The 27876-nt window shown below is 40.2% G+C and overlaps 1 protein-coding gene across 1 annotated transcript in view; it reads right to left on the bottom strand.

Annotated features, from left to right (window-relative positions):
• Positions 1-604: 604 nt before the first annotated feature.
• The window catches only part of LOC135474960 (gamma-glutamylcyclotransferase-like), a 51231-nt gene continuing 23959 nt past the window's right edge, over positions 605-27876 (bottom strand). The window contains 5 exon segments of the mRNA XM_064754665.1: positions 605-1306; positions 1308-1389; positions 2137-2273; positions 6215-6340; positions 8228-8273. Coding sequence (XP_064610735.1) covers positions 1088-1306; positions 1308-1389; positions 2137-2273; positions 6215-6340; positions 8228-8273 — 610 coding nt within the window. The 3' untranslated portion in view covers positions 605-1087.

Here is a 27876-nt window from a genome sequence, read left to right as displayed (position 1 = left end):
AACTCCTTAGAACGGACAAATATTAAGAACAAACCCCAAAACGGGTTACATGCACGAAAGGATGGAAAGTGTACACTGTACGCCTACTGCGCTCAGGGTAAATTTAAGCAAAACTTACGCGAATCCAATGCTGCATGAACCGGACGAAACCAAACGAGTTCGGATAATGGCTCAACACCGTGTTCAAAAACTCTCGACTAATCACGTCTAACTTACAGATTTACCGGGATAATGTGTAGCTGTCGCAGTGTGTTGGATTCCGGAGCCCTTTAACCGTGACCATCTCATAAAAATGAAACATATACCAGTCAAACATCCACGAATCAAGCAAACCAATAAGTAAATAGTCGACTTAATGCTTCGTTAATGCTTACCCACAACAAGGCCCCGCTATTGATGCCTGCACGAGCTATGTATGAACTATGTTCTTTAACGGAAGAAGAAATGAGAAGCATTTTAATAGATCTTTGCATCGAATGACCGCTGTTGCTTGCGAACACAAAGAAAGATGCATTAGAAAACACATGACAGGCAATCAAATTCCCCAGTCTGTAGCGGAACAGAGCATTTCAAACATGTAGCAAAATAATACAACACTTTCAGGGGAAAACATTAAAGTTTTATTAGGTACCAGTGTGAGGAAAAACAGCGCTACAATAATCAAGACCACCACCTAAGAGACTTTCCATACAGGCTACTCTATATTTGTCGTCTGGGGTCTCCTTTAAAACTTTTGATCGCCAAGTACGTGCAGAAGAAGAGATTATCTGTCAGATTCTTTCCCACGGTCACTGCGTCCCTTTGTGGGATAAGTAAGAAGGTAAGACCTGAAGTAAGACCTGAATGTCGTAGTGAATGAATACCCTTTCCTCTCCTCTGAATTGTCACAACAGCGTCACAACGATTACACCGCTCCTGCAATACGTTGATCCCCCACAAGATGATGTAAGCTATGTGCCTATCAATACAATACCGATTGTTGAGAACTTTCATACTTAGTTAAAATAATTTAAAAACACTCTATGAAATCAAAAGCAAGGTTAGCGTGACATAAGGGGAAGTAACTTCCGATAACAGCGTGTTTCCGCTATGTTAACTTGTCTATATCCTGGTTACAAGAAGGGTCGTTCTGTATCAGGTCCATGACCTTTCTGTAGAGGGGTACGGGTCCCGGGTTATTGTTGTGAGGTTGACGGTCCAGCCAGTCCCTGTATTCTGACGGTAGTCCGTTCTGCCGGGCACCACGCCGTATGACGTCCAGGTATTGCGGCGAAGGAACGCCGGTCTCTTCGACGGTTCTTTTCTGACATCTGGTAAGTCACACAGTCCACAGTCATGCCAGATTGCAGCGTGACCGACACGGAGAATTTGGCATAAGATTTTTCTTGCCTACACACGAAAACGAATATCAGGCAAGAGCAATCGATTATCTTGAAACATCTGAAATTATTCACATTTATGAACATAAAACATTCATTCCGGTGTTTCGATACCATTTTGTAGCTTATCAGTGCCTTTTAATTTCATTCAGCTCGTTTTTATTTCATTTTTCAGTGTCGACAATTTCATTCCAAATGATGGAACAGAACAAAATTTCAACAAAAACAATATGGTGCATAAACCGGAAACATCCCGTACATGGAGAGTGTAACACTTTATATGGAGTATTTATTCATTACCTTCATTGTTTTTTAAAGCCGTACTCAAGCCATTCACTTAAACTATTAGCACAGATCAAATGTTTAATAAAAATTGTGGAAATAACGTATAAATTATTCATTTATTGTCTCCTGTAACAGGGCAGGTCTCTCAATACTGGCATATGTGTAGTGCTGCCTCACTCAAAGGCTATGCCAATGACACCAATCTTGACACCACGACCAGTCTAGGGCTGTCCAATACTTTGTCTATCTTCATGCCCTTAGGGGAAAGGAAGGGAGGACCAAGATTACCAGCTCTTAAAGGCTTGGCCCACTTTTACAGTGAATTATGAAGACGCATGTGTGGGCATGAGGTGTGGGTTGGGGTTAGGGGGAGGCAGGTTTAGTGTCCGCATGAGGTGGAGGGGGAGGGCTTAGGGGTGTTGGGGAAGGCAGGTAGGGTGTCGGCATGATGTATGGTGGAGTGTGTACATACTCATCCAGAGCCTGTGCCAGTTGGTCCTCTAACTCCCATACCACACCCCAGACATCTGAGCCAGGACATGCCTCAATAGTGGCCGGATGACCACTCCAGCTCTTTGAAGTGTAACCCTTAAACCTCAGCTCATAGTCCTGGGCAAAATAAAACATTTGATACATGAACCTTGGTTCAAATCCTGGCAAAATAAAACATTTAATACACACACCTCGGTTCAAATCCTGGGCACAATAAAACATTTGATACACTCACCTGGGTTCAAATCCTGGGCAAAATAAAACATTTTATACACCCATCTGGGTTCAAATCCTTGGCAAAATAAAACATTTGATACACTCACCTTGGTTCAAATCTTGGACACAATAAAACATTTCATACACCCACCTTGGTTCAAATCCTGAGCAAAATACAACATCTGATACACACACCTGGGTTCAAATCCTGGGCACAATAAAACATTTGATACACACACCTGGGTTCAAATCCTGGGCACAATAAAACATTTGATACATGCACCTTGGTTCAAATCCTAAGCACAATAAAACATTTGATGCACACACCTTGGTTCAAATCCTGGACACAATAAAGCATTTAATACACCCACCTGGGTTCAAATCCTGGGAACAATAAAACATTTCATACATGAACCTTGGTTCAAATCCTGGGTAAAATAAAACATTTGATACATACACCTTGGTCCAAATCCTGGGCACAACAAAACATTTGATACACACACGTTGGTTCAAATCCTGGACACAATAAAACATTTGATACACACACATTGGTTCAAATCCTAAGCACAATAAAACATTTGATACACCTAACTTAGTTCAAATCCTGGGCACAGTAAAACATTTGATACTCACACCTTGGTTCAAATCCTGGGCACAATAAAACATTTGATACACCCATCTGGGTTCAAATCCTGGCAAAATAAAACATTTGATACACACACATTGGTTCAAATCCTGGACACAATAAAACATTTGATACACACACATTGGTTCAAATCCTAAGCACAATAAAACATTTGATACACCTAACTTAGTTCAAATCCTGGGCACAGTAAAACATTTGATACTCACACCTTGGTTCAAATCCTGGGCACAATAAAACATTTGATACACCCACCTGGGTTCAAATCCTGGCAAAATAAAACATTTGACACTCCCACCATGGTTCAAATCCTGGGCAAAATAAAACATTTGATACACCTACCTTGGTTTAAATCTTGGACACAATACAACATTTGATACACCCACCTGGGTACAAATCCTGGGCACAAAAAAGCACTTGATACTCCCACCCTGGTTTAAATCCTGGGCAAAATAAACCATTTGATACACACACCTTGCTTCAAATCCTTGACACAATAAAACATTTGATACACCCACCTGGGTCCAAATCCTGGGCAAAATAAAACATTTGATACATGAACCTTGGTCCAAATCCTGGGCAAACTAAAACATTTGATACACACACATTGGTTCAAATCCTGGGCACAATAAAACACTTGATACTCCCACCTTGGTTCAAATCCTGGGCACAATAAAACATTTGATACATGCACCTTGGTTCAAATCCTGGGCACAATAAAACATTTGATACACACACCTGGGTTCAAATCCCGGACACAATAAAGCATTTAATACACCCACCTGGGTTCAAATCCTGGGAACAATAAAACATTTCATACATGAACCTTGGTTCAAATCCTGGGTAAAATAAAACATTTGATACATACACCTTGGTCCAAATCCTGGGCACAATAAAACATTTGATACACACACATTGGTTCAAATCCTGGACACAATAAAGCATTTGATACACACACATTGGTTCAAATCCTGGGCACAATAAAACATTTGATACATACACCTTGGTCCAAATCCTGGGCACAATAAAACATTTGATACACACACATTGGTCCAAATCCTAAGCACAATAAATCATTTGATACACTTAACTTGGTTCAAATCCTGGGCACAGTAAAACATTTGATACTCACACCTCGGTTCAAATCCTGGGCACAATAAAACATTTGATACACCCACCTTGGTTCAAATCCTGGCAAAATAAAACATTTGATACTCCCACCATGGTTCAAATCCTGGGCAAAATAAAACATTTGATACACCCACCTGGGTTCAAATCCTGGGCACAATAAAACATTTGATACATACACCTTGGTCCAAATCCTGGGCACAATAAAACATTTGATACACACACATTGGTCCAAATCCTAAGCACAATAAATCATTTGATACACCTAACTTGGTTCAAATCCTGGGCACAATAAAACATTTGATACACCCACCTGGGTTCAAATCCTGGGCAAAATAAAACATTTTATACACCCACCTTGGTTTAAATCTTGGACACAATACAACATTTGATACACCCACCTGGGTTCAAATCCTGGGCACAAAAAAGCACTTGATACTCCCACCTTGGTTTAAATCCTGGGCAAAATAAACCATTTGATACACACACCTTGGTTCAAATCCTGGACACAATAAAACATTTGATACACCCACCTGGGTCCAAATCCTGGGCAAAATAAAACACTTGATACATGAACCTTGGTCCAAATCCTGGGGAAACTAAAACATTTGATACACACACATTGGTGCAAATCCTGGGCACAATAAAACACTTGATACTCCCACCTTGGTTCAAATCCTGGGCACAATAAAACATTTGATACATGCATCTTGGTTCAAACCCTGGACACAATAAAACATTTGATACATGAACCATGGTTCAAAGTCCTGGACACAATAAAACATGTTAGATCTTTGTTAAGTCCTGCACACAATAAAACATGTAACACATTGATTGAAACTCCTGCGTACATTAAAACATATAACACATTGGTTCAAAGCTCTGCACACAATAAAACATGTAACACATTGGTTCAAAGTCCTGCACACAATATAATGTGTAAAACACTGGTTCCAAAAACTGCACACAATTAAATCATGTACAGCACTGGTACAAAATCCTGTACACAATAAAACACTTGCTGCAATGGATCAAAGTCCTGTGCACAATAAAACATGAAGAGGATGGGTTTGAAGTCCTGTAGGCAATAACACATGTATATCATCATCGGTTCAAAGTCCTGTACACAATAAAACATGTACAGCATTGGTACAAAGTCCTGTGCACAATAAAACATGTACAACATTGGTACAAAGTCCTGTACACAATAAAACATGTACAGCATTGGCACAAAGTCCTGTACACAATAAAACATGTACAGCATTGGTACAAAGTCCTGTACACAATAAAACATGTACAGCATTGGTACAAAGTCCTGTACACAATAAAACATGTACAGCATTGGTACAAAGTCCTGTACACAATAAAACATGTACAGCATTGGTACAAAGTCCTGCACACAATAAAACATGTACAGCATTGGTACAAAGTCCTGCGCACAATAAAACCAATAAAACATGTACAGCATTGGTACAAAGTCCTGCACACAATAAAACATGTACAGCATTGGTACAAAGTCCTGTACATAATAAAACATGTACAGCATTGGTACAAAGTCCTGCACACAATAAAACATGTACAGCATTGGTACAAAATCCTGTACACAATAAAACATGTACAGCATTGGTACAAAGTCCTGTGCACAATAAAACATGTGTTTAACTCTGCTTACTCTGACTTTAATCAGAGTAAGTGTATTTCTTTTGAATTACAGTCAGGTTCGTTGGTCAAGAATTTTTGTAACCACAGCAGATGCCAGACAATTCTCTGGACTTTAGGTCCACATGAGCTGTTTGACCAGTGGTCATGTGACAACTGGACTTGGCCAATCATCAGACATATGGACAGATGGATTGATGGACAGATGGAAGGATGGAAGGATGGACAGACAAAGCCACACTGATTTTTAATGAATGTGCACGGAGATCAAACAGTAATAGGATGTACTAAGGTTTAATTCACAGTAAAATTCTTTCTGCTGAATCTTTATTTCACTTCAATTCTTTCCTTCATTTGACAACATGTATTGTCCACACAGACATACAGGAATTTCTGTTTTTACTTTTCTCACCTGCAGTTTCCCAACTCCCTTAAACCGTTTGAGCTGGCCAGATTGGTTGCAAAGAAGACGCTGTCTCAAAAGGTTTGAGCCGTATGCAAAATATAGAAACACCATTCTTTGCAATAGGTTGACCTCCTGTTAATGAAACGCAAGTAAAATAAAAAAAAGTACTTATATTCCAAAAGAGTTGTCCACATACATGTAGGTACAGAAAGCATCAATAAATATGCTTCTGTCCGTCTCTGTCATTAGCATAGTTGATCTTTCATTCATTTATGTCATAATTTGCAAGTCTACACTGATAACAGTGTATGGCTTTCCATGCAAAACAGCATTTAAATTACGTAATATACATTTAGCCTTTGGGTTATGTATGCGATGGTCTACTATGGGTAAGTATATATGTTCTTCTGGTAAGTAACTAGTAAGTATATCTGCTCTTCTGATAAGTAGCTAGTAAGTATATCTACTCTTCTGATAAGTGACTAGTATTACCTTTTGCATATCATTTGATTGCGAGTTAAGGCTCAGTGTACCGGCACGGTCCTATTTCCTTGCTCTAACCTCTTCGTGCTAAGCACCAAGGAAGGCATGTTTGATGCCAGGTATCAGTGATGCAGTGAGACACAAATGACACAGAAAAAAATCCCCCCATTAACACGCATATTAATTAAGTCCCGGTTATGGTAGCCAGATTAAACTAGATACGGGTTCAGTAGCTGAAAGCTTACATATAAGTGGAATAATGGAGGTAGCATCCGTTATGGGTGTAGCCTGTTGTCTGAGAGATTATGGCTGTACCCTTACATTACCTGACTATCACATGTTACACTTTGACGTAAAATAGGAGCTGACGTGCAGTGCGCTTGACAATCACATTACCAGCGCCGCGATGAGGGCCAGCGGCAAAGGTGCCTATACTTCAAAAACTACACGAAACAACACAATGGCCTGTGAACTTACAGTTGTATTAGAGGGTTAACATTCCTACGGGGTCAGAGATTCAAGAGTCGTCTTACATCTCATGATTTCTACAGACTGAATGAGTAATTTACGCCTTGTCTTCGCCATGTGTACTGTCATTGACATACCTGTTGAAAGTTTTCTTACCTCCACCTTTGTTTGATCGAGAACACACCAAAGGGAAGTAACTCATACTATTGTACCGCGCCAGGTTGGGAGGCACAGATTCAATGCAGGCAAACGTTTTCACTTTGACACAGGGTCTACACTTATAGAATTAAAGGTGGGACTGAAATAATTTTTCTAAATTGAAGAGTCGAGAAGGCGTGGATTTAAGTTCCAAAACGATCATATTCTGAACCAAACCTCCCTGTAAAAGCTTTGGCGCGTATTTGTCAACATGTATGTCATACCAAGCAACAAAACGTAGCTAATATAGGTCAAGGCAACCTGTCATACTCCTTACAGCGCGTGTTCCGTTCCCTACATTGGCTTTACATCATGCACTGTCACCACCAGAAATTTTGGTACAGAAGTCAATAACAACGCCGCTGTCACTTGGGATGCGGTAGGAAGCGATGCCAGAAAAGGCAAAATTCTGCCTCAGCCTTTGTTTCGAATGTATTGTATTTATGTTAAGTAGGCCTATGCACATCATTTTTCCTAACTAACACCTGAACAATTTTATTAGTTAAATAATGTCCTATGAGGACACATACCCTGTGAATGGTGAGGCTAAGTCTAAACAAATCTACACGGGCTCCAAAAGTCAAGATTGTCTAGTTATGGTAGTGACGTATACAGCGAGCGTAAAGTGCGACACAAGCGCTGTGAGAAGTATGGCTACATATATGTCCCTATAACCCACAGTGACTTCTGTGCCTGGCTTAAGGTCAGATCCAGGTATTTCAGCTTAGGCAGTATATGTTGTGGTGTCCAATGATAGGATGTTGTCCCTATTTCGGCGCCAGTATATCCAGGTCAAGCTGATAATGTGTTAGGCCTATAATACTTTGGACATTATTAGTCAGACAGAAAATAATCATAGAATAGATTTACCTGTGTGTTCAATATACGTCCTATAAGCCGCAGTTTACCGTTCAATCTACATGAGATAGTCGTGTATTAACCCGGATCTCACGTCCAGAACACCGTTGAAATGGGTGTCGAAGTGACATGGCAACATATCCGCCTTACATTCGAGCATAACGAAGGTGTGCTTTTTATTTTGGGTAAGGTCGTACATAGCCTGAGTAAGTCTGTAGGTCTATATACTCTACCGGCCCGGATAGCACAGTTGGTAGAGCGTCCGCTTCGGGACCGGTAGATCCAGGATCAATCCTTGGTCGAGTCACACCTAAGACTTTAAAAGAGGAAGTTGTAACTTCCTCGCTTGGCGTTCAGCATGAAGGGGATAGTGCAACGACTGGTTGACCCGTATCAGTATAATGGCTCGGGCGGGGAGGCTTACTTGCCTTCGGTAAGTCGTCTCAGTGATGCAGCACTAAATAAAAGAGCGGTGGAAATCCGTCCTGCAACAAGGAGGCACAATTACACGTGCATGCACCCTAATGATTCCTTCGTCGTCATATGACTGAAAAATTGTTGAGTACGACGTTAAACCCCAAGCACTCACTCACTCTATATACTCTACAGTAGTGAATGAACCATGCCTGCGCAGCCAGTCAAAAAGAACACGACATTCTTCTTTTATGTATATAGGTTTTAGGCTATTAGGCCAAAGGACCGACAGCTGTAGTAAAAAAAATATCCTTTATATGCACTTCTTTTTGTGGTGGTTTTTTTTTCCAGTCTCAGTTCAAAAAAGAAACGTTTGCAGAGCTGTGACGAAGTGATGTTGAGTTCCAGGGAGAGAGAAGATCATATAACTATGTAAAGTCCCGGACGACACTGTCTCTGTAACGACTCACAGTGATGACCGACCTGAAGTATAACTGAAAACTAGAACAAACATTAAACAGGCAAAACCCTCAAATAATTATAACCCGTTTGCCTTGTCTATACCAAAATATTCACTGCATTTACTTGTAATATCTGGTCGACCTTTGATTATTTTGTCTACTATACAGGTACGAAGATGGTATTTACCTGTATTTTCTGGGTGTCCGCTGATCTGTTTGTCTATTATACAAGTGCGACAATGGTATTTACCTGTATTTTCTGGCTGACCGGTGATTATTTTGTCTTCTATACAGGTACGACGATGGTATTTACCTTTGTTTTCTGGCTGACCGGTGATTATTTTATTTTGTATACAGGTACGACGATGGTATTTACCTTTGCTTTCTGGCTGACTGGTGATTATTTTGTCTTCTATACAGGTACGACGATGGTATTTACCTTTGTTTTCTGGCTGACCGGTGATTATTTTATTTTGTATACAGGTACGACGATGGTATTTACCTTTGATTTCTGGCTGACCGATGATTATTTTGTCTCCTATATAGGTTTGACGATGATATTTACATGTATTTTCTGGCTGACCGGTGATTATTTGGTCTCCTATATAGGTTTGACGATGATATTTACCTGTATTTTCTGGCTGACCGGTGATTATTTGGTCTCCTATACAGGTACGACGATGGTATTTACCTGTATTTTCTGGCTGACCGGTGATTATTTGGTCTCCTATACAGGTGCGACGTTGGTATTTACCTGTATTTTCTGGCTGACCGGTGATTATTTGGTCTCCTATACAGGTGCGACGTTGGTATTTATCTGTATTTTCTGGCTGACCAGTGATTATTTTGCCTTCGATACAGGCACGACGATGGTATTTACATGTGTTTTTTTGGCTGAGCGCTGGTCTGTTCCTTGTGATTGATCTCACAGGATGCCCTGCATGGACTCGACTCTACAAAGTACAACCTAACGGAAACGCGCCAGTAAGGCATTACTTTTCATCAAACAGCAAAAACAATTTTACAATTACAAAACATTTGTGCTGTGAAAACAGCGTAGGATTTTTCTTACTGAAAATACCAGTCAAAAGTAGAAAAAAGAAAAGTGTTGCCAAATGTTTATATTTTTTCTGCTTTTAACATCAAGTAAGAGGTTTCTTTGATACAACCCCAAACTTTCAAGACAGTAGCCTCTGCGAAGTCAATTTGGCTCTGAATGTCATTTACAAGACTGATTTATTGTCACCGTAAATGCTGGCACTCTTTTCGTTCAGTAAAATAATTGTCTACCACTTTTTTGTTGTTAAATTCACCAAACTACATTGTTTCTTTAACGCACATTTACTAATAATTCATCAGATGGGTTCTATAATGGAATCCAGATGAGGACATGTCGCCCCGCGCCCCGCTGCCCGCGCCCAGCGGCAAGAGGACGATGCAAATCGCCCGTGATTTTCTCGAACCGCTAGCAGCGACAGGCGGGTGAGGGCTAGATGTCCTCATCCGGCTTCCATGCTACATCGGTAATATGAAAGCATGGACCTTTGCTGTGGTCACGAAGAAAGGCTAACTAAAATAATTCGACGTCAAATGTAAGCAGGTAACCAGCACTTTGATCTCCATCAAAGTGGCATTTGATGGGCGGCATTAAAGGGGGGGATAACTCCTACCTCACAAAATAATCGGATTCCGTGTAATAGGTCGTTGTCAGTTGAGGTCTTTTCGGGTTTCCAGGTTAGCTTGGAGCAGCTGAAAAGAGTTCTCCGCTCTGTGGTATTTAACCAGCTGGTTGTGGGTGTGCCGTGTGTGTGTCTGTTATACCCGGCCCAGGTCCGCATGGGATGCGAGTATCGGCTGACATACCTTCTGCATCACAAATACTCACTCAACTCGTGCTGTTTGCCCTCGTGGAAGAGATTGGTTTTTATTATTCCCACAGGTATACTATAATCAATATTTACTTTCCTCAATATTTTTATATCGTATATCGAATGTTTTACACATACAATTAAACTACGTTCGAATTATGACTCAAGGAATTTGCTAATTAACCCATGCAGAAACCATCAAACATCGCGTCAGGGGTAATCACCGAACATGATCACACCGAGTTGATCAGTATTCAGACTATCCCTGAATGCTGAGCGCTAAACTAAATAGTACCAAGACACACGATACCATTTACGACAGATCAAACCAATATCGGCATAAACCAGTATAGTCAGCTCAGATACATAGAAGATTGTATTAATCTTTTTAGAAGGAAGAGTATACTTGTAAGTTGTAACCTCAGCTGATTTCAGGTTATTGCACCTGCCGGTATTTTACAAGGCCATACACAAGCAGCACCACGAGTGGACAGCACCAATTGCTCTGGTCGCTGTGTACGCTCACCCCGTGGAATTCCTCCTATCTAACATCCTTCCCCTGGCGGCCGGACCCTTACTGTGTGGTGCCCACCCCGTCACTTCGTGGCTGTGGTACTCTATAGCTCTGGCGTTCACGGTGATCCACCACAGCGGGTACCATCTCCCTGGGCTCCCATCCCCGGAGTTCCACGATTATCACCATCTGAAGTGAGTCAAAGTATGTTGTATATGCTTGTTTATCGGCGTTCTGAGCTGACAACTGGATGCCTTTTACCCATTATTTGTTCTTGCACGGACTTTGACTATTATTGTTGTGTGTGGCCTAGCTTAAAATATTGTTACCAAAATCGCAATGTTCTGAAACATATTTCTTTGAAGAAAAGGCTATCAACCTTGTGAGAAGGCTGTTTGGAAGCCATGGAAGTAACGTTTAGTTTTGTAATTGGGGTTTATGCCATATTCAAGAAGTTTTCCGTAATACGGTGGTTGTAAGATTTATGGTGGCCTTAAGATTTATACCTTAGGACAGTGGATCAGTTGAAAGCTTCACCCATTGTGGGTTCTTGTCAAACTCCCTGACTAAAAGGTGCAGCCACCAGGTATAATGGATTCGAACTCGCGACCGTATATACATGTAGATCGAGGGTGTGCATGAGACCAGATCGAACGACGCCTTAGAGGACTAAAGTCATCTGTTTGGAATCTTATGCTCCAAAACCCTATGCCCCGAAGCCCTATGAATTTCTTGGAAGTGAAAGATTAATGTAGGCCTACATGTTCTGACATTGAAATTGATATTTTCCTATGTATAGGTTTAACCAGAATTACGGAGTGCTGGGGACACTGGACTGGTTACACGGCACAGATGTGAATTTCAGGCGGTCAAAGCAGTTTGAAAGGCATAAGGTGATTTTTTCCTCCCTGTCAATGAAAAGGAACTGATATCGTATATTTGTCACTTATAATGCTGATGTCCGGAAATGACTAATTAAGGTCATAAGATAAGATGAGATAGTTAGGTCCCACGTGTATTAGTTTCAGTCAGAGAGATGTTGGAATCAGTCCTTCAACTAATGGTGATGTTGATTTAATACATTCCACGGCGAAATCTTGTTCATTCAACAGCAAGTCTGTCGTCTGAATGATGCTAGAATGTATTGTGTTATTGCGGCAGATTATTCTGTAAAATATAACACATGCACATGTTCTATTAATTCAACACAAAAATTCTATTAGTTTAACGGGATATTTTGTTGAATATGACACAATATTGTGTTATGATAAAAGAATATATTCCATCATCACTCTGACAACAGATTTTCTATTAACTTCAACAGATAGATTTTTTGAGTGTTTTAACGAATTTTACGGGCATAGTCTAAAGGTTGATCATAGTAAAAATAAACAAAGAGATGCTTTACCAATCAGTAGATCAAAACAGCGTGTTTTTAGAAGAGTTAAACTTAGGAGTATGTATGCACTTTTATGTACTTTTAGTATTGCACCCAAAATATGGCACCAAACGTCCTAAATTGTTCCTATTTTTAAGCATAATTTGATATAACATATAGATGTGAGGTTTCTGTTGAAATTGTAGTTAACTATTTGTCTTAGTCCACAGCCTGTATTTCTCATAAAGTTGATTCGACATCCGGTACTTATTAAATACTTTTATAATATATTTCATTGCAGTACTGTTTTTGCCAATAGACCAATTCTCCTATTTTGGAATAAAAGGTCAGGACTGCGTTCTTACTGCATAAGTGACTGACAACCAATGCCAAAATGTCTGTTAGAGTTATCCCCCTTTCTCCGTAAGACGCGTACACTGTTGTTGTCTATACTCACAAATACAGGCGTGTACAAATAGTCGATATCAGATATTAAAATATACCTTATAAATGAAATATTACTACGAGACTAATTGATAACGATGAATACCGACACCATGTTCAATTTGCATAATGTATATGTACTTCATTAGACATTGTCGGCAATGACAAGGTTTAGATAAATATAATAAATGTACACTCCAAATGCCAACATTTACTAACTTCAAGGTCTACAGAGAAGTTCAAGTTTAAAGCACCAAACAAAGTCGGCGATGGTACCCTCGAAAGGAGCCTAAAATATTTTAACCTTAAATGTCTTACTCTTTATAGTAATTTTAATTTCCTCGAGCCTGTATTAGTTCTATTTTCTCCTCTAACTCAGCTTGAGAAAGCGACGCTAACTGTAGCCTATGAAAGCGATAAATCAGAAAGGGTCCTACTTATTGAAATATACAAACGCATTACACTAAATTAGATTTACTCTCTGGCAAAAAGTTGAAATTCTCATAGATTATTTATAATAAATAAATAGTACACATGTATATACAGTGTAGTTCTAAAAGTATTATAAAAAAATGACCACATTCAAAATATGCTCAGCATTGCGTGCGGAATTGAAGTTAACATGTAGCCCTTTTAATTTCAGCTTTCTCGAGATTATAGGTCCCGTGTAAAAATTATAAAATGTTAGATAAGTGGCAGCTTTTGTCCGGAGGAATGTTTACCAGAGCTGAGTTTACCCATCCATTTACCCAGCCATACAAAAAAACCAGTGTTACATGTGAACCTTGGCTCCATCTCCGGTGTTTAATCAGAAGACATCTTCTCTCCGTCCTCACACTTTAGATTGCAGGCTAGGGTGTTAAAGAAAGGTTTATTATTATTTTTTCGCCTGTTTTTCTTCTTCTTCTGCCTTTTATGTATCGTTTTCATCTATTCCACCTGAACTCATTACTAAACGATATGAAGCTAATTATCAAATTATATCTCATTTAACCGTATACATGTGATAAACATTAATACAGTCAAATGCTACTCAGGTGAACTAACATAGACCACATACAGGCTTGTGTTTGATGCATGTTATACTTCGGCAGTATTGTAATTTACAGATGTTAAAATACAGCACATATCAGGAGTATATTAGTGTTTGCAGAGCCACTCATCAACAAATAAGAAAATGAATAGCCATGAACTCGTTGATTCTGGTAAAGCAATTACTCCGTCTATACTGGCTACGAAACTTTAAAGTGTTGGAGACACTGAAGGTTTTCTATGGCGGCGTCCAAATCAGCGTCAGAAAAACTGTAGACCGAAGGAAAGGAAGAACCTTGGATGGAACAGATTGTTGAGCAGAGAAGTGATGCTGATAAAGGGGTTTTGACACGGAGTTTGAAATATCACACAGCTCTATCGACACACTTTTTACACTGTGTCTTTCCTTGACGAATGGAGGACAAACCCTCTGCAGTGTTACCTGCCTTGGTCTTCCCCATGCACATCGCTTCCTATGCATGGGCGGGGACAGCCGATTCATTTCTGTAGCATACATTCATTTACTTATTTATTTGGTGTTTTACGCCATACTACAATGTAGACTAATATGTATACCATATTAAACGCGGGCTAATGCTGGTAATATGAGTTATTAATCTCGGTACGGATTTCCCGACAAAAAATCTGGGACGAGTAAATCTACGTTTGCTGAATTAGGGGCGGGCCGTGGGTCGGTGCAGGTGAACAAAGATGTTCCCACTCCCAACAACGAGTGACAGGAGACAGGGTTCCATCCTGCACTGGGGCTGCGAATTTGTAGATTCTGCCTTTCTTTTTATTCGTAGAACACTGGTGACAATACGCGATCGCAGGCGATCCACCACTTGTCTTCTGCCAATAGATATATACCATCTCACATCTGGTCACATGGGCTAACTTAAAGGCGGAGAAAATATATAAATTACATAAAGCTCAGATGAAAGAGAGCGAAAAGTTGGTTGTATATTGTATTTGTGGTTCATTTTTTTCATAGATTTTACTTTCAACAGAAAATCACAAGGAAAATAATTTTGGTATGGTGGGCATTTAAGTACACCTATTGTTATGTATTGCCTTTGTGTAATAATGTTATAAATGAGGGTCTAACACATAATAAATAAATGTATTTGTACTAGAAAACTTACATTCAAATAATTTCTATACATGTATTACAACATTATTTAGAACATTATGCAAAAACGATATGTACCAAGATGTGACCTCAAAAACCTACTATACAAAAATATTTCCAAGAAATCATTTCTCTTGAAAGAAAAAAATCCCCAAAATATTAAAGACTATAGTTGAATGCAATAGTAACATTGATAAAGTCTTTAGTGCGGCGTTTATTGACAATCATGTAAATAACTACATATATAACAAGATAACGGTAATACACTCAACGGTAATAACACAGTCGGCAGCAGTGCATCCAGTTGTATACCTGGTTTATGACCCAGTTGCGCTGACTTACTAAGTAAGCATGTATGCTTGGGGTTTAACGTCGTGACTGACCGGTACTAAGTATGCATGTATGCTTGGGGTTTTACGTCGTGACTCATCGTTACTAAGTATGCATGTATGTTTTGTGGTTTACGTCGTGACTTACCGGTACTGAGTATGCATGTATGCTTGGGGTTGTACGTCGTGACTTATCGTTACTAAGTAAGCATGTATGCTTGGGGTTTTACGTCGTGATTTACCGGTACTAAGTATGCATGTATGCTTGGGGCTTTACGTCTTGACTTACCGGTACTAAGTATGCATGTATGCTGGGGTTTACGCCGTGACTTACCGGTACTAGGCATGCATGTATACTTGGGGTTTTACGTTGTGACTTATCGGTTGTAAGTATGTATGTATGCTTGTAGTTTTACGTCGTGACATACAGGTATTAAGTATACATGTATGCTTGGGGATTACGTCGTAACATACCGGTACTAAGTATGTATGTATGCTTGGGGTTTTACGTCGTGACTTACCGGTACCAAGTATGTATGCATGCTTGGGCTTTTACGTCGTGACTTACCGATACTAAGTGTGTATGTATGCTTGGGGTTTTACTGTGTGACTTACCGGTACTAAGTATGCATGTATGCTTGGGGTTTAACGTTGCGATTTATTGGTACTAAGTATGCCTTTATGCTTGGGGCTTTACGTCGTGCCTTACCGGTACTAAGTATGTGTGTACGCTTGGGGTTTTACGTTGTGACTTACCGGTACTAAGTTTGTATGTATGTTTGGGGCTTTACGTCGTGACTTACCGGTACTAAGTATGCATGTATGCTTGGGGTTTTACGTTGTGACTTACCGGTACTAATTATGCATGTATGTTTGGGGTTTTACGTTGCGACTTATTGGTACTAAGTATGCCTTTATGCTTTGGGCTTTATGTTGTGCCTTACCTGATTGAGGCTTTATGTCGTGACTTACCGGTACTAAGTATGTATGTATGCTTGTGGTTTTACGTCGTGACTTACCGGTACTAAGTATGTATGTATGCTTGGGATTTTACGGGTATTAAGTACGTATGTATGCTTGGGGGTGTACGCCTTGACTTACCGGTACTAAGTATGCATGTATGCTTGGGGTTTTACGTCGTGACTTATCAGTTCTAGGTATGCATGTATGCTTGGGGTTTTACGGTGTGACTTACCGGTACTAAGTATGCATGTATGCTTGCAGTTTTATGTCGTTAATTATCGGTACTAAGTATGTATGAGTTCTTGGAGTTTTACGTTGTGATTACCGGTACTAAGTTTGTATGTATGCTTGGGGCTTTATGTCGTGACTTACCGGTACTAAGTATACATGTATGCTTGGAGTTTTACGTTGTGACTTACCGGTACTAAGTATGCATGTATGCTTGGGGTTTTACGTTGCGACTTATTGGTACTAAGTATGTCTTTATGCTTGTGGCTTTATGTTGTGCCTTGCTTGCTTGGGGCTTTATGTCGTGACTTACCGGTACTAAGTATGCATGTATGCTTGGGGTTTTACGTCGTTACTTATCGGTACTAAGTATGTATGAATGTATGGAGTTTTACGTCGTGACATGCCGGTACTAAGTATACTTGTATGCTTGGGGCTTTACGTCGTGACTTACCGGCTTGGGACTTTACGTCGTGACTTACCAGTACTAAGTATGTATGCATGCTTGGGGTTTTACTTGGTGACTTACTAAGTATCTGTGAATGCTGGTGGTTTTACGTCGTGACGTACCGGTACTAAATATGTGTGTATGATTGACGTTTTACGTGACTTATCGGTACTAAGTATGTATGTATGCTTGGGATTGTACGGGTATTAAGTATGTATGTATGCTTGGGGGTGTACGCCTTGACTTACCGGTACTAAGTATGCATGTATGCTTGGGGTTTTACGTCGTGACTTATCAGTTCTAGGTATGCATGTATGCTTGGGGTTTTACGTTGTGACTTACCGGTACTAAGTATGCATGTATGCTTGGGGTTTTACGTCGTTACTTATCGGTACTAAGTATGTATGAATGCTTGGAGTTTTACGTCGTGACATACCGGTACTAAGTACGCCTGTATGCTTGGGGCTTTACGTCTTGGCTTACCGGCTTGGGACTTTACGTTGTGACTTACCGGTACTAAGTATGTATGCATGCTTGGGGTTTTACTTAGTTACTTACTAAGTATCTGTGAATGCTGGTGGTTTTACGTCGTGACGTACCGGTACTAAATATGTGTGTATGATTGACGTTTTACGTCTTGACCTACTAAGAGAGTGATTAAGCGGAGTAAACTGATAAGTGAGAAAGCTTGGTTATGTGACTATAATAACAGACTCCCTGGTACAGCTTTAACTGACTGACTGATCGAAACAAGTTACTGATTAACTGTTGTCATCATCTACCTGACTCGACCAACAAATAACTAGCTGACAGCATGACTGAACGACTGCGAAACTGTTAAAAACCAAGATACCAATCAACCGATCAATCAATACATATACCTAACAGAACTAATAAAATAACTGACTGAATGAAGGAACGACGTGCCTAACTATATATGACGGGCTTAAGCGTTGACTAATTACCTGAATTCACCTGTTAAACAACTACATGACTACCTGAACGACTGAACACATGCCTGGCTCACCTCTTGAACAGCTACATGACTACCTGAACGACTGAACACATGCCTGACTCACCTCTTGAACAACTACATGACTACCTGAAAGACTGAACACATACATGGCTCACCTCTTGAACAACTACATGACTACCTGAACGACTGAACACATGCCTGGCTCACCTGTTGAACAGCTACATGACTACCTGAAAGACTGAACACATGCCTGACTCACATAGGTGAACAGCTACATGACTACCTGAACGACTGAACACATGCCTGACTCACCTCTTGAACAGCTACATGACTACCTGAACGACTGAACACATGCCTGACTCACCTCTTGAACAACTACATGACTACCTGAACGACTGAACACATGCCTGACTCACCTGTTGAACAGCTACATGACTACCTGAACGACTGAACACATGCCTGACTCACCTGTTGAACAGCTACATGACTACCTGAAAGACTGAACACATACATGGCTCACCTTGTGAGCAACTACATGACTACCTGAACGACTGAACACATGCCTGAATCACCTGTTGAACAGCTACATGACTACCTGAACGACTGAACACATGCCTGACTCACCTGTTGAACAGCTACATGACTACCTGAACGACTGAACACATGCCTGACTCACCTCTTGAACAGCTACATGACTACCTGAACGACTGAACACATGCCTGACTCACCTGTTGAACAGCTACATGACTACCTGAACGACTGGACACATGCCTGACTCACATAGGTGAACAGCTACATGACTACCTGAACGACTGAACACATGCCTGACTCACCTGTTGAACAGCTACATGACTACCTGAAAGACTGAACACATACTTGGCTCACCTTGTGAGCAACTACATGACTACCTGAACGACTGAACACATACCTGTTAAACAACTATATGAACGACTGAGCCCCTACCTAGCTTAACAATATCAAACAACTACATGACTAGCTGAACGAATGAATGACTGACAAACTGGAGAACTGATTGAGGAACCATTTGAGAGGCGGAACAACACACGGGTGGAACTAGTATAGTACAGGTAATAACTCATGGGATAGATGCTGTGGTCACCTGTCTGATTTATATCCCTTCTGTTGGATACAAGTATACAATGTCTCAGAGTGTCCATGTACACCACCGTCATCACGTGGAATATGACTGTATCTGATATCTGTTTACAGCGAATAGCTTTTGTCTGTCAAACATATAAATTAGTCAGGTTCAAAGTATAACTATGTGAAACAAGTATAGATAATTCAGGTAGTACACATGCAGCAAGTACTCATGAAACAGGTACTGATGAAACAAGTAATGTATTCTTGAAGCAAGTATTGATGAAAGAAGTATTGATGAAAAAAATATTGAAGAAGCAAGTATTAATGAAACAAGAATTGGTAAAACAAGTATTGATGCAAGAAATATCGATGAAACCAGTATTGATGAAACAAATATGGATGAAACAAGTATTGGTGAAACCTTTGGTCAAGAGTATTCTGCTGTAGCCGGAATAATTGTGTATTTCGAACGTGATATGGACCAGATCAGTCGTCCTGTTTTCTCGCTAGTAGCGATGATGATGGTGGGGGTGGCAGGCTTGGGAAACAAGGTGAATAGGGCAGAGGCGCGTTGATTTGGCTCTGATATTGTCGGGTTATAGGCTCAGACAGACGGTCATATTCTGGTGATCAGACCGCAGAGGGACTGGCATGCCGGCTTCACAACAGCACCTCGCCGCTTTAAGTTTGGACAAAGCTCTGCAGTAAGGTGGATTTCCAAGCCATCAGGTGAACTGAGCCGTACACGAATCAAAGCTATTCCTGCTTATTATGGGCTGTCCGGAATCGATCATTGATCTCCGGTATAACCAAGGCACTGGAATAGAAATTGACCGATTACCATTTATTTAGGTTCCCAGCGCTCTGTTTTTTCTCTGGATATTGTTCCGGACAGGGCACGGACAACAGACTCGCTACGACACTGACTCGCTTGTCCCCAATATACATTGTTTGAGGCATCGGAATTCCCCCAGCATGTGTTGGATACCTTATTCTCATATCTTGTGTTGGATACCTTATTCTCTTGTGCTGGACACCTTATTCTCTTATCTTGTGTTGGACACCTTATTCTCTTATCTTGTGTTGGATACCTTATTCTCTGATCTATTCGGGTGTTTTTATACTGAAATGAATATTTCGCCGACCGCTGTTGCTTATATGGTTGTTGAACACTACTGTATCCATTGCAAACATAATACATGTGATAATAAGAAATGACTCACACCTAACTGACAAAAGGATAAGTCACCTTAAGGATTTAGTACACAGCAGGTGACTCCTGCACACATTCGCTAATTACAAACGATGTCATAAAACTCGTAGGAACTTACATCTAATAAGCGCACTGGTCTTGTTTCTTCACAGTCTATAGTTTTTATTACCCGAGGAAGGTTTACAGTACAGCGATGTCCTTCAGTGAATAATTTCTCTATTTTTAAAATACACTAATGTAATTCACACGCAAGTCGCAAATAGCGCATTAACATCAACAAGATCAACGTATTATATCCGATTGCTCTGCTATGACAGGCCTACGTGCGTTAAGACCAACCAGTAGCGTCACTAACATTAATTACATTGTGTCATATAATTACGGACAAGTGTATGACGTAAGTGAAACCGTGGTAAATTAGAACCTGCATCGGGATATTTTGTGGTAGTGTAACAGTGCTCGATATTTTAGTGAACTAGTCGTGTACAAATTAACCATGCCATTAGGCAAATCTGCATAAACGATCTTCAGACATTTAAAGGTAAATTCAAATGGTCTGTACCAGGCCAAAATCCGGCGACAGATAGTCTCCAGTAATGATCCCAGATGCTGATCCCTGATTCCTTTGTATGTCCACCATCCAGCCTCCCCCAACCCTCACCCCACCCCGCCCCCACCCCAACCCCTCGCCAGACACGCGTCCCCTCACGCTCTCTCTAATACGGACATGTAACCTGTTTCAAACACTGGGCTATTCATTCGGAGGTTATTGCGTCATCGCGCGTCATGTCTTTGATGTTTGATGTCCAGCCGGGCACCCCGCTAGGATAGAGATGATAAAGGTCCCTTGTGTATCACACTGGTCGAGTGTGGTTCTGGTACCTGCATCTAGACATTGAACACAACACTCCTGTGTATACAATAAGCTGACTGGTCACTGATTTTAGTGATACCTACACGCAAAGTTTTATGCCAACAAGTACGTACGAGATGAGGTGGTCCCGGAATAGGCACGGAAAGGGTTGTCAAATATTACTAAAACAGTTTCATATTATATTTATTTATTTATTTTTCTTCATTGGTGTTTTCTGGAAGACCTTCACACGTAATGGTGCATGTAGGAGATGATCATCCCATTGTTGACGTGTGGGTAAATAGTTACACACATGTGTAGTTTTATGTTATGTATGAGATTATAATACTGATACAAGTACACTCTTGGTGCATGTAGGAGATGATCATCCCATTGTTGACGTGTGGGTAAATAGTTACACACATGTGTAGTTTTATGTTATGTATGAGATTATAATACTGATACAAGTACACTCTTGGTGCATGTAGGAGATGATCATCCCATTGTTGACGTGTGGGTAATTAGTTACACACATGTGTAGTTTTATGTTATGTATGAGATTGCAATACTGATACAAGTACACTCTTGGTGCATGTAGGAGATGATCATCCCATTGTTGACGTGTGGGTAAATAGTTACACACACGTGTAGTTTTATGTTATGTATGAGATTATAATACTGATACAAGTACACTCTTGGTGCATGTAGGAGATGATCATCCCATTGTTGACGTGTGGGTAAATAGTTACACACATGTGTAGTTTTATGTTATGTATGAGATTGCAATACTGATACAATTACACTGTTGGTGCATGTAGGAGATGATCATCCCATTGTTGACGTGTGGGTAAATAGTTACACACACGTGTAGTTTTATGTTATGTATGAGATTGCAATACTGATACAAGTACACTCTTGGTGCATGTAGGAGATGATCATTCCATTGTTGACGTGTGGGTAAATAGTTACACACACGTGTAGTTTTATGTTATGTATGAGATTGTTGTTGTTTTCACTGTTAACAGGCTGATCGTGGGCTACACATACGTGTAGTTTTATGTTATGCATGAGATTGTTGTTCTTTTCACTGTTAACAAGGTAGCCATGGGTTACACATACGTGTAGTTTTATGTTATGTATGGGACTGTTGTTATGTATAGGTTGTTTTCACTGTTAACAGGCTGGCCGAAGTGTGTCAATCAACAGGACCTAAAATACACCTTATTCAATTCGATTTACTTTCGAGTGAAAAATACCTAACCCGTTTTGTAAAGAAAATAATAAAAATGTATCTATACCATAGAGGGTAAAATTTATGTCCATAACACTTCACACAACACTATAATTCATTAAAATCTCACCTGCACTTCAATTCAAATTGGCTTTCTTGAGACAGTTATAATACACGATAGCCTTTTTAAAAAGACACTGAAAGTTTAACTTTTTGATTTCTACATACCAGATGACTAGGGATTGTGGTTTTACGTTTCCATGGTAATTTGCAGGCTAGTATTCTTTGGTAACGTTTTTTTCTTTTTCGGCACCACAATCTATATACCACTGCGTTTAGCTAACAGATTTACCTGACATTGACCCGTACAACCTGCTCCCATCAGGTGTTCAGACCAGGAATGCGGTGCGAGCTGTATCAATATACATCAAAGAGATACTAGATTTATTCACATGAACAGGTGTGCAGGTATTATAGCTTGCTGTTATTAATTGGTTGGAGTTAGTGATTTAAGAAAGCCACTGTCTTAAGCACCTGTCGGCCTAGTTTACCTGTTGCAGAAAACACACTGATCCTTCCTCAGCCAATGGTCGAACAACAGCAGCCGGTACTTTGAACTTTGTTCTGGTCGAATTTTAACTTGCCTTAGTTTCTGTGCAACTAATTGCTAGATTTAATATGTCTGCTGTCACAGCTGACATTGACACCTTTTGGATTTACACACTTTCAATGAACATATCTCCGATCATACCAATTTTATAATTTTTCATTATCAAAACAACTGGGTCTATTAAATTAGTCGATGGATTACAGAGTGTTGGCTTTTTTATACGACATATGATCAGAGTGAATTGTTTTGCCTTCAAATGATATCCAACAAAACTTTTCTTACTTTAAAAGTATACAGAAATTGTGTATAAGTTCATTTCGCTTCACCTGGCGTCTATAAATCGAGTTATCTATATCATACCATTACTTGGAAACAATTTTGTTTACATGTTTCCAGTCGTACTGAAAACACATGGCATCACTGATTGGGCATATGTAGCATTACTTTTCACACAATAATTTATGTAAATAAAGTTTTGCCCCAAAAGCAAAGCTCTACCATAGCCACAAAATTCAATGAATAAATCGCTTTTACGATGGTGTATTTGCATTCGTATTTCCTCTCACCGTATGGTATTTTTATTACAAAACACAAACAAGGCTAGTGACTTACCTGCTGGCGCAGATTGGTTTTCACCTGCCGACAAAATGATCGTATGGCTATGGAGATAAACGAGTGGATCGTCTCTCAACACAAACGATCTTAAAACTAATTAACAAGGGGAATCACTCGCACGAGTTGCTCGCTAAAGGCCTCAGGCGCCAGCCTGGCCTCTGCGCTCCGCACGATAAATTACAATGTAGTAATTAAGCTTTGTGCAAGATAGACTGTGATAGCGCGCAGACATAGCTAATGAGGACATACAATGAACAGGTAAGTGGTAAATTGCCGACAGACAATAACACTTGCAGGCAAGCAGGTGAATTACTAACAAGGCATCAATAAAAATGGTGACATTTAATTTACCAGGTCACTCACCATAATCTCTTAACTCAGTGAGGATTAGCTACAACCACTTGATCTGTCGCGCAACAATAAACACATTTGAATCACACGTGTTTAGGCCACATAAACACGGCTGACATAGTGACGGCTAAGACGTATCCTAGAGCTGTTTACAGTTAGATAACAAGGCTAACCGACCGAAATGCCATGGAAACTGATCCATTCAGAAGAAAAATTCTACAATTTCATTTTCAACAGTATATTTCGTTCATTTGACGCTGGTGGCCAAAGCATCTTGGAATCACGAAAACTGATATGCCGACGCCGCATCTCTGTATAGGAACCATAATATATCGCTTATGTAACGTAAATCTACCATGGTTCAGTCAACGTCCTTGTTGATTTCTTGTGATGAAAGCTTACTCCAGTCTAGGGTGAGAATACGTAGGCCTACTTCTAACGTCTTCAAATGGAAAATATTTAGCAATTTTGAATGTTCAAATCAACATCATGATTTGTCAACCCGACACAGCTGGTCACAACTACAAGGGTTCCGTGCGATCCGACTATGTAATGGCCGAGTGGTTAACGACTGTAGCCTAACACTTGTCGAAGTACATTCCGCAATGTAGATGATTCAGCCTTCTCTCTGCCATCAAATTTTGATTGCATCGTCTGCCTTGAGGTCACTGACAGGATCAGGTCGAAACTTCTGGTGAAATTAAGTGTGGCCAATAAACGCCGTTAGGTCATGTCTGTGACCGTATAGACATCAAGTATAGCACTGTACTGACCAGGTGGCTGGCTCCCTTCTTTTGTCTTATTTATTTATTTATTTAATATTTTACAATAGATGGTTTGCAATGGCATTCATCTTTGAGGTAAGTTTGTTTGTATTGCTCTCTGGGTGTCTTTTGTTAAAGGTGTCATAAGCTGAGCAGAGGCCTTTGGCTGGTAAGGTCATACAATGGGCAATATACACAAACTTACCTCAAGGATGGCTGCTATCGCAAACCATCGATTAACAAGGTTGTCCAATTCTGTACAAGACTGACTTGCTTAATATACAAGCCTATAGAGAACAAAATAAATGCCAACGCTTTGAAGCTTTCAGATCAAACTTTCCAATTTACTCGATTTTCATACTCAAATTCTCGAATTACACAAATATATTCCAGGATAATTCAATTAGTGGTACCTGTGTGGTTTATTTGGTATTTGTGCGCATGTTGAAGTCTGAATTATCTAGTGAAGGATCAGGCTGCTCCCTATAGGGCGCTGGATCTAAACTATAAACACAGGTGGGGTCAAATACTTAGAGGGCAAGGGTCACAATGCTAATCATAGACCCATCTTATAAGAGCATCCTTAATGAAGCATAGCATCAAAAACCACCGAACAAAAAGGACCAGTCCCTCGGATGAACTTAGGAGTGATTATCATGCAGACAGCTTCAGGACAGCTTCGGTTTAATCGGCTGAGCTTTTGGAAACTTTACCTTGACGAGAACAATAGCGTGCATGGGTTTGCCATTGTCTGAGAGCAACCGAATTCCGTGGAGACCGCATCTCAGATGAGAACAGATGGGAGCCCAAAGATTCCGCATCCTCTCAGCATCTACACAGCTGATAATGGTGCTGGCCACCATTGTTTTCTGATAATCACACCTGGTCTCTTTCTCTCTCAAGGGAATAAACACCTGACTCTGCAGCACATGCAGCTAAGGGTCAAACCAACATCTTCTCTATTCATCTGGAACAATGGAAGGGTCTGCCGTTCAAAATCAAGTCGCCCTCAAAGTACCTACTTGTGTGGATGTGTCAGCGTATCTGGAATTAGCCTTATACCTGAAAGTGATGAGGAACTTATATCTATATCCCAAATGTAAAGTGTATAATCCACTTTGGCGTTCCATTGCTAAACCATAAAATATTTACAATCAGTAATGCGTAGAGCCATTTCCATTTCCATAAAAGGTGGTAATGTTTATAGACTTATGTAACAAGAAATCCTTGATAAAAAGAAAACCACTTTCAAATTTTGCTTTACCCAATGAGGAAAGGTCGTAAGGACATACGAAGGGCGTAAAATCATCCACATATTTATTCTGACTTCTAATGTATATACCACTCGTAAATCATGGAGTTCCAAGACAGTCATTGCAGGACATTTCCACAACCACAGATACTAGCGTTGAAAGGAATATGAAGAAATAAAATGCAGTAAACAGCATTGGACGAAGCTGGTAACAGGTAGAAGAGAAGCAGTCATTAGCTTTCAATGACTGGTCGTCAATAATTCCCAGATTACAGAATACACACATATAGTATCTCAGTCGCACTTTCATTGCAGCTGCTCATAAATGCATCATGTTAATATAATAAACAGGAATGCATACCTGGTCCCTAAACCTAAAATTTACCGTACATGACATATTTTCACAAAATGGAAGAAATGTTTAAAGTAACTTTATCGTTTGTTGAAATGGAGGATAGTGGTGAAAGTAACGACCAAATTACTACAATCTGATAAATGGAGGATAGTGGCGAAAATAGCGACCAATTTACTGCAACGTGATAAATTGAGGATAGTGGTGAAAGTAGCGACCAAATTACTGCAGCCTGATAAATAGAGGATAGTGGTGAAAGTAACGACCAAATTACTGCAATCTGATAAATGGAGGATATTGTTGAAAGTAGAGACCAAATTACTGCAGCCTGATAAATAGAGGATAGTGGTGAAAGTAGCGACCAAATTACTGCAACCTGATAAATGGAGGATAGTGTTGAAAGTAGCGACCAAATTACTGCAACCTGATAAGATACCCATAGATATGTTAAAATGTACTCGACAAAATCGTGATATTTCAAGAACAAGGAACACCAGTGTGTAAATGAAATAATCCGTATATAAAAATAAACCCTATATCATAGAAAACGCCGTCCGTGCAATGGTGTAAGAATGTTTTGACTGCCTAGTAACTGTATTGTGGTAAAGAGGAACAATCATGAAGATATCATCAAAGTCCAATCGATGGCGTTGACCTTGATTAGACAGAGCAACAGTCGTTACTTTGTGGGTACAGGAGAAGAGGGTGCTTGGGGTAGACAAGTTAGCCATCAGTAGCCAGAGAAGATGCGGATCGATTTGTCCGCACAACCCTACTAAGGCCGCAGGTGATTGGCAGGTGAAAAGCTCGCATTGTTACAGATGATAAAAGGCCACAAAGAAAACTCCGAATCGCAAATAGAAAACAGGCAAACGACAAGGGTCAAAAGTTAAACAAAACTCGACAGAAGGCCGCACGGGCAGGGCACGCGTTCTCCCCCCCGGGATAACACTTATCCTGTACAATACAACACGACCCACTATTTGACGGCGCCTGCGGACAAAAGACAGCCGTATATGACCGGGTGTGCTCTTCATACACCGATCAGAATCAGTCGGGTGATGTGCCGTGAGGAAGACTTGTTACTGAACTATGAAGCTTGTCCTGTCCCGGTCAGTGTGCTGCTCGG

Source organism: Liolophura sinensis, chromosome 9 (genome assembly GCF_032854445.1).
Source record: "Liolophura sinensis isolate JHLJ2023 chromosome 9, CUHK_Ljap_v2, whole genome shotgun sequence".
In the NCBI taxonomy this organism is placed as follows: Eukaryota; Metazoa; Mollusca; class Polyplacophora; order Chitonida; family Chitonidae; genus Liolophura; species Liolophura sinensis.
The sequence above is the reverse complement of the archived record's forward strand: the minus strand, read 5'-3'. Positions and strand labels throughout refer to the sequence as shown.